This window comes from Delphinus delphis, chromosome 8 (genome assembly GCF_949987515.2).
Source record: "Delphinus delphis chromosome 8, mDelDel1.2, whole genome shotgun sequence".
Taxonomy (NCBI): Eukaryota; Metazoa; Chordata; class Mammalia; order Artiodactyla; family Delphinidae; genus Delphinus; species Delphinus delphis.
Window position 1 is genome coordinate 25,612,048 of NC_082690.1, and position 9,113 is coordinate 25,621,160.

Genomic DNA, 9,113 nt, shown 5'->3' on the forward strand with positions numbered 1-9,113 from the left:
CTTTTGGCAGTAATGTGCAACTAAGTACAACTAAGAACTCACATGTTATTTACAGACTTTCATATCTTTTACAATCCCCTGAGGTAAACATAATTGGAAACATTATAGCTACCTAGTGACACAAAAGATTCACTAGAAACCATGATTAAAATTTACTGTTAGGGGGGAAAATGTGCTTTTATGTTCTTAAGACATTTTGGAAGGTCAACTTTGAAAATGTGTGATTTGAAAAAGTGTGAAAATGAAAAAGAAACTTCCATTACAGGCTTGTAAAAGTCAAACTATCTTAAAGACATAATCAAAGTTAATGTCATAACATTTATGGTGATATGATCTAAAAATTATAAGGGATTATGTTTCTTCAAGCGGAGCCTTCAACAACTCAAAATATTATTAGACTGTAAAATCTTATGCAAAAAAATGACGTATATTCTCCTTTTAGTTTTAGATGATTTGGATGGAAAACTGGCTCAGGAACAGTCTCCAAGCTCATTGGATGCCAGAACACCTCTCAACTATGGATCAAGAACACAGTTCAGTCGTTTTTACTCCAGTGGGAATAAACACCGTAATATCACAGCAAGGCACAAAAATTGCTGTAATGAAACTTCTAATATGTCTATCTATGACATCCTAAGACCAGGAACCCCTAAGGAAGGTTTTAAAACCTTTTCTCCTAGAACAAGGACAATCTGTGATATGTACAAAACAAGGGAACCCAGAGTCTTAAAAGAAGATTATGTGCAAAAGAATATTTTTGGTAGTATTTCTCTGTATTTTGACAGCAGACAACAATCAGCCTCACCAGCTACAGGGTATTTCACAGCAAGAAGCTTACCTTTTTCAGCCACAACTCAGATCAAGACTGGGTTTATACCACCAAGCCACCAACAGAGCCCAAAGAGAACTCCTTTATCATCTATCATATGGAATAGATCAGATTCCTCTAGTGATAGGCAGAACCAGGAAGAGTTCCTGAGGGCACCATCACCAATGGAAATTGACCTTGCTGACCAGTATATGTATCCCAGGTGTTTTCAGGAGGATAGGAGATATGAATTTTACCATCCACAGAGTGTTCACCGAAGTGTTGGTTTAAATGCCCCCATGAATAATGCAATGAGTGCTGACCCATTTGAGAACTCAGAGAATATGCTGTTCTACCATGAAGATAACCCATTTACTGGGTCTTTCCTTAGCAATACCTTTGGATGGAGCAGGGAACAGAGATTTAGACCAAGTCCTTTTGGGGGCCAACAGGAAAAACATTCTTCCTGGTCTGACTTTCATCAAAGCAGGAAACCATTCACTTCTTCTGACAGAGACTTTGAAATGATCTCCATTGAAGCAAATAGTGCATTTTTAGCTGGTCATTGTCATAGTGTTCCTTCTCAACACTGGGGGTCATTTTCTCCTAGGTACAGGACAAATATTTCCAGAAACCAAGAGAAGCCACATCCCTCACAGTTTGATTCTCAGGCATCCACAATGGAGAGCATGGAGGTGTCACAAGTTAAAAGGAACCAGTCTACTTATTTTAGTGCACCAAATGTTTGCCCCATGCCTGGTTCAAGCTATCACATCAAATCTGATGGGTTAGAATGTCAACAGGACAGTTCTCCTATGGAACTACATATAAACAAAGAACCTTACTCATTTGAAATTGCTCAAACTCTAGCATCCTCATTCAAAACTACCTTCCCACAGATTCCTGATGACAGAGGGAATCCTCAGAGTCCCAACTTTCAGAATCCCACAGTCACTTTGCAGAAAATTAAGCCTGCTTCTCTTCCAATCAGAAACTATACAGAAGTCACTGGGACCAACAGTGACTCAGTTGATTCTCCACCTCTGACTGAAAGCCAACCCAATATCTTGGTCACGGAAGTGAATAATGAGAAAGACTTGAATGGATCTGTTTTGGAAAAAGACAAACAACTAAACAAGATAGACCAGACAACCATGACAGGTGAAATACCCCAACTTGTTTCACAGACAGTAATTTCTAACCCTTTACCTGATTTTCAAAATTTCCTCTCTCAGGACTCAGCCAAGAGCAACAGATTTGTTTTTAATGCATCTACGACGATAAGTTCAAAAAGTTTGCCTGGAGAGATTTCCAGGAGCGATATCTCCAAAATTCATAAAGCCAATGAACTAAAAAAAGATAAGAGTTATACTGGGAACAGAAAACTTGGCTCAGCAACTTCCCTTCCTTTCATTCAGGAAAGCAAAACAACATCACCTTCTCTCAGCCCAAATCAAGGTTTTCACCAGGAATTAACAGTAAGAAATAAAGATATTTCAAACATTATTAAAAATAACCACGGGAGTCCTGAACGTACTGATAATCAAAATGCACAGTCTTCAGAAAAGCCTGCTGTTTTAGATACCAAGGAAGAACAATGTACCACAACTTATTCTACCAACTGTAGCAAGTCACCTGCCGACCACAATGTGCCATGTGATTCTTTAGATCTGTCATCAGGTACACTACCAGATTCCTTACCATCAAATGATTCTTGCCTTGATGCTCTGGTGATTCCTTCTACTGCAGGGTTCTCCTGGAAATGTCCTTCAAGCAAAGATCTGTCTCTGGGAGAAAGAGAAGAAAAAGACAATGATTGCAAGAACCAAAATAGTCAATTTTCCCTAAGCTTCTCAGAAAACCAAAAGAGTAATGTTAATTGTATGCCTGTACATAATGAAGTGGTTGATGTTGTCAAATGCCATTCACATCCTCCTTTCAGGGATGGAAAGGGAAAAGGAAAAATAAGACGACGTATATCCTATACCGAAAAAGTAAGCAAAACGGAAAGCAGATCAATACCCACAAGTGACATCAGTAACCTCATTGAGGGAACTGAAAGCAATTCCAAGCCTCCTGAGCTTCACACAATTTATTGTACCTTACCAAGAAAATCAGCCAGTTTTCTCATCAATAACAGGAAGTCTGAAAGTAAGAAAATGCCTTCTTCGTTTAGGAATGAGCAACTTGCATTCCAAATCAAAAATGATGTGGAAGATCCAGTAGGGAAGTACACATCAAACAAATTCAGTCCCAGTTCTTGTGAGTCAGAGAGCAAATATTCCGGAGTAGTTTCAGACTCAGTCTCAATACCACCTGAAGCCACAGAGGAGATGACAAATATGACAAACATTGGATCTGCTTCTGTTAGAAAAGGACCACTTCAAGTCCTCATCAAGAGGGCTGTGTCATGTCCCTCAGGGGTGCCATATGCCTCAACTGGAAGAGATGAAAGAAAAGAAGGTTTAGTCTCAGATACAGATGCTTCTATTATAACACTAAAGCCTTGGGAGAGACTCATTAACCCTCTGGGAAGTGACTCATCTGTTCAGGAGTGTTCTTTAAGCAAAAGACACCACCAGAAGGAATACTTTCAGGAATGCACTGAAAAGAATGGTAGAATTTCTGCCTCCAGGACAGGTATATTTTCCCATCCAAATGAACACCCTTTACCTTTTTCTGCAGATTTGTCAGGCAAAGAAAGTGGGAAAACATTACATAAATTTAAGACTACTAGCATGTTTTCTGTTTCTGGTGATGAAGATAATGTGAAATGTCTTGAGGTGATTTCAATATACTATACTCTACCAAGGAAACACAGAAAAAAGTTCTGTAACCTTCTTCAAAAGTATACACAAAATATCGATTCACTTACAGAATCAACTAAAGTGGGGACTGAAATATCTCCTAATGCTTTAGAAAAAGACAAACTAAATTGTTCTACACACGAGCAGTCAGGAACACCTTCCTCTAAAGATCTAAAGATGCAGGTCAGCTCTGCTCAGGAGAACAGCCATCTTTCTCACACCACTGAAAATATGACTGGTTTACAATTACCAAGTTTTAGGTCCTCAGAGCCTACATTACAGGAAATTGCTTCTATTGAAGCAGATGTTTCTCTTCATAAAGGAGAACCTAAATCTAGAGAGGTTTCCCCACACAACTTAGCTAAAACACCTTTATGTGATTCACAAAGCAAGAAAGAGAAAGGGGGAAAATTGCGAAGTGAAACCCTGTATACTTCACTAATGCTTCAGGGAAAAAAAGTTACAAGAGAGAAATCTGAAAATTGTCAGCAATCCATTAAATCAGGTAACAGTGATTTTTCTAACCTCCCAGCCCATTCAGAAGAGAATGTTGAAAATTCACAAATTATTAGAAGTTCTGGGGAGTGTACAAGTAGTGCTATAACCATTACAGCTACTGGAAGTCTTCAGAAAGATATAACAGGTATAGCTATAGATGATAGCTCCAATGGATTGCAGCCTGGGGAAGTAAGAGGGGGAATTAGAAAAGATTTCCCAAAAAACCCTGATAAACCACTTTCTGACTCAGAAAGCCAAGTCTTTGCTCTTACTCCAGCCTTGCATAAACTACAGCTTGATGAGAAGACTTGTTCAAGTGAACAAGATTTAGACAGTTTACAGTCTGAACCCAGAGAACTACCTCAAAGAAGTCAGGAGGTAAATATGACAGAGAGCAAGGCTAAAGATGAAATGCAGGAGTTGGCATGGAATCAACCTTCACTTCTTGAAGGAAGTAATAAAAGTAAAAAAAGCTTGGATGACCTAGAAAAAGGGGAAAACAGATCTTCAGTTAAACCCAGATTGGCAGTTATGTCCAAAGCAAGCAGAAAATTTCCAGCTGAAGATTTATACCCCAGAAGACATGTAACTACTATCTTTCCTCAAAGTGGGAACAATTCTGGCTTTAGCACCTTATCCCCTGGCACACCAGAGTGCAACCCACACTCCCCTGTGCCTACGTTAAAGTCCACAGAATCCACAGATGAAAGCAGGTTAAGTAATGATGGAGTAAATGTGGAGAAATCCGAGGACCCTCTCCAGGTTACTGCAATAACCAACAGAGAAACTTCTACACACTTAAGCAATCAGAAGTCTAACAATATTTCACAGCCACATCAAAATGAGTTTAAAAAAATCTCAGAATCACAACTAAAGTATGAGAATTCTAAGGATGTAACAGTAGCTCAGATTTTGGAAGGAGAGTCAGAAGCCCTGGCCCAACCCTCATTGATCAGCCTCAGGGAAGCAGATTTCCCTGACCATCAGAGGGGGCTGAACCCTCCTTTTCAATTGGAGCCTGCAGAGAAATCTACAGTAAGCATGCCACTGGCCAGTTTTCAGCAACAACAAAGGAGTGCTTCATCTCTGGAGTGGGAACCTGAGCCACACCCCTATCATTCAAAGAGTTTAAAAAGCATCAATGTGCACGGTGCTCTACTACGAAAAAGTCATCCTCCAAAATTCAGAGAGCGTCATTTTTCTGAAAGTACTTCTATTGACAATGCCCTGAGTCAACTGACCCTTGGGAATGAATTCTCTAACAACAGTGGGTACAGTCGAAGATTCAAATCTTTTTCTGAACTACCCTCCTGTGATGAAAATGAAAGTTGGGCTTTGTACAACAGCGGGCCAAAAATGGGTCCTAGGTCTGCAACATCTATATCCAGACCTATTGACTATGGGATATTTGGGAAAGAACAACAACTGGCTTTCTTGGAGAATGTAAAGAGGTCACTCACACAAGGAAGATTATGGAAACCAAGTTTTCTTAAGAACCCTGGCTTCCTGAAAGATGACGTAGTTAACCCTCCTAACCCAACAGAGTCATCAAGTTCTAATTCTCCTAGTAATCAGATGCCAAAAGATGGCTTATCTCTAAGTGCACCACTTAATATCTATGAAGATGATCCAGTAGACTCAGATTGTGACACAGACACAACCACGGATGACGAATACTACCTGGATGAAAATGACAAAGAGTCAGAACTGTGAAGCTTTTTCTATAAAATGTATAACCTTTTCACCAAAAGTTTGTAATGTAGGGCTTCCCTGGTGGCGCAGTGGTTGAGAGTCCGCCTGCCGATGCAGGGGACACGGGTTCGTGCCCCAGTCCGGGAAGATCCCACATGCCGCGGAGTGGCTGGGCCTGTGAGCCATGGCCGCTGAGCCTGCGCGTCCAGAGCCTGTGCTCCGCAACGGGAGAGGCCACAACAGTGAGAGGCCCGCGAACTGCAAAAAAAAAAAAAAAAAAAAAAAAAAGTTTGTAATGTAAATAAAGTGCAAATATGTATGTCTACGGAAAGGACAGACATTAGAAAAAAAAAATATCTAGTCTGGGCAGTTCCTGCTCTGAAACAATCCAAATTCTCTTTTTTTCCCCCTCCACACCCTATATATAGACTTCCTGAATTCTAGAGCAATGAATTCTTGTTTAGAGGGATTCTCTGCTGTTTTCTTCCCCTGTATATATCCTTGGCCTTCTGCCACTCAGCCCAAACTTAATCTCTAATTCACTGTCCAGTTTTGGTTTTCTGCTCTATTTTCCCCCTAACTTTCTTATACCTTTCATGGTGATTTACAACTTTAATATCCCAGCACAACAGCAAAACTCTGTCTTGCCTCTTCCATACCTTATATTCATGGCATTTAATAAAATATAGGGTGATAACAATGGAGTAAGTATTATTATCCTGTCTGACTCATCAACATTTAGGAGGTTTAGAGTTTGGGTTTTTTGGGGTTTTTTTCTTTTGAGCAAAGATAAGGCCATATCTATAAGGACATCCTGTTTTATCCATAGCGGAGCCAGGGAAACACATATTTGAAGTGCTTGAGATAGTAGGTGAAGAGGTAAATCCCTAGTAAGCCAAAGAACATTAGTACTTCTAGGAATTCCTTTGAAATAGTTTCTAGGATGGTACAGAAGGTGGCTTTGCCACAGAATTTCTGCTTAGGAAGGGAACATAACTGAGGGGTAGAGATAAGCAGACATCCCTTCATGAGACTGACATCCTTACTGCAGCTCTCTCTGCAACTGTTCCTTTTTTCTTCCATTTCTCCAGAACCATCCATTTAAATTTTTTCTTTATTTGCAGGATAGAACACTTTTTTCCATGTGAGACATTTTAGTTGCAAATGGTAGCCTTGGTCAAGTCCCTAAAGTACTACCAAGTCAGATCTGACACCTTGGGGTTCACAGGCTTCTTTGCCAGATCATTTACCAGACCCTGGGAAATTAGAAGGCAGAACTTCTAAGGGCTCGTCACTATGATTCCTTCAATAATTTATCTAGACTAAATAACTTGTCACACCCACTGATAACTTGGCTTTCCTAACTCTTTATTTGCCTTGCGGAATTTTTGGGGTTTTCTCTCCTCCTAATCAGCATAAAGACCAATAAACAGGTGGCAGTGAAGCTAATCTGCTAGAACTACAGAAATCGTGCTATCCTGGATCTTAGTACTGTGAGGGTCAGCATGAATGGATTTCATCTTGTTTGGTTTATATTTGCTTCCTGGCCTCATTTTAGTTTCCATTTTTCTCACCTAGTTTGTTTCATCCATAAAAATTAAGGATAATGATAGGTGTTGGGGAAGTATGCAGAAATTTGGAACTGATAGAAATGCAAGAAAGGACTATATTATTATTATCCTCCTAACCATTGCCTTGCCTAGAAGCAAAATGCCAGAGCTAGTTTGCATTGTTCCCATGAAACTCAAAACTAAGGAAAATGAGGTAATTACATGAAAGCTATTTCTTCAATCTATACATTGTCTTAAACTTCAAGCTCTGGCCAATCCTGACCTCAAAGAGACTGACAGTAGAATTCTAAATCAACTGTTCTAAACGTTTCCATTTAAATTTGTATGGTGAAGAATAAATAACAGTTTATTCTTTGTTTCATGTATGTTTGTAAATTCTACCTTCCTTTTTCTATTTATCTGATAATTTAAATAAAATTCATAAACCATGACCTATGTTTTCTATTTAATTTTAAAATATTCGAAGTTAATATTTTAATATTAAGATTCTTGGTTTTTTAAATGATCATTTACCAATCTATTTCAGTAAATATTCTGAGTCTACATGTATGTTACAAAAGGTGAGATGAAGTTAGCTTATTTTTCACTGAATTTAGCCTATATCAACAATTAGGTAAATTAAAGTCAGGCTAAACAACTACTTTGGGACCCTGCTTCTCTGTACTAGAATCTACCATCTGAATTCAAAGGTCATTGATGGCCAATGCTCATTGCACTATTTGTAATATTTGCTTGTTGGTCTGGCTCAAAAGTCAAGCAAACAGAAAATTCATGAAAATAGCACCTTCTATAATTTTATACCTTTATAAAACACTTCATTAAAGAAGTATAGCAAATGTCTATGTATTTTAACATACAAACTGCTGCTTTTTAATATTCATTTTTGGTATAGCTATAATAATTTATAGTAGTCATTTTTATACTCATAACTCGTTTTCTAAAATATATAATCATCATTAAAGTAAATAGTCACATAAATGGAGTAAATAATGAAGAAATCAATATTAATAAGTACCTGGTAAATTATTAACTTGTTTAAATGATAGACTTCTATAGCCATAAATTTTACATGTAAAGTCCATTTAAAATAGGGCTTAGGGGCTTCCCTGGTGGCGCAGTGGTTAAGAGTCCGCCTGCCGATGCAGGGGAAGTGGGTTCGTGCCCCGGTCTGGGAGGATCCCACATGCCGCGGAGCGGCTGGGCCCGTGAGCCATGGCCGCTGAGTCTGCGCGTCCGGAGCCTGTGCTCCGCAACGGGAGAGGCCACAACGGTGAGAGGCCCGCGTAACGCAAAAATAAATAAATAAATAAAATTAAAAATAAAATAATAAAATAAAATAGGGCTTAATGAGATTATTTTAATTTTTAGAGACTTCCCTCTAAATAATTTACTCCCTTATATTGTAAATACATCGCTGTTAATAAAACTCCAACTGCTGCTAACAAGGTTTTGGCTGATGATAGGCTAATAAAATCTGCTTTGTGTAGGAGGTACATGTGTGCCTGTACTTGAGGTGGTGAAAGAAAGTCCACTTACGTTATGGTAAAGCTACGTGTCAAACTGGAATATCCACATGTCCATAAAAGTAATATACTCCATTGAATACCAGAGGGTTAAAGAGGCCTTTTTGCTAAGAGTTTATTGTTAATAATAGTAATAATGCTTCAGAATAACCCATTTAAATGTACAGTGTAGATATGTAAATATTTTACTTTGAGTCTCTTTGTGACTGGCACT

General features: G+C 38.8%; 1 protein-coding gene across 8 annotated transcripts in view; it reads left to right on the forward strand.

The window, feature by feature from the left end:
- The window catches only part of EXPH5 (exophilin 5), a 76,232-nt gene extending 67,570 nt beyond the window's left edge, over positions 1 to 8,662 (forward strand). For all 8 annotated transcript variants that reach the window (XM_060017997.1, XM_060017998.1, XM_060018003.1 and 5 more), the window contains one exon: positions 443 to 8,662. In XM_060017997.1, coding sequence (XP_059873980.1) covers positions 443 to 5,826 — 5,384 coding nt within the window. In that variant the 3' untranslated portion in view covers positions 5,827 to 8,662. The remainder of the gene's footprint in view (positions 1 to 442) is intronic.
- The last annotated feature ends 451 nt before the right edge of the window (positions 8,663 to 9,113 follow it).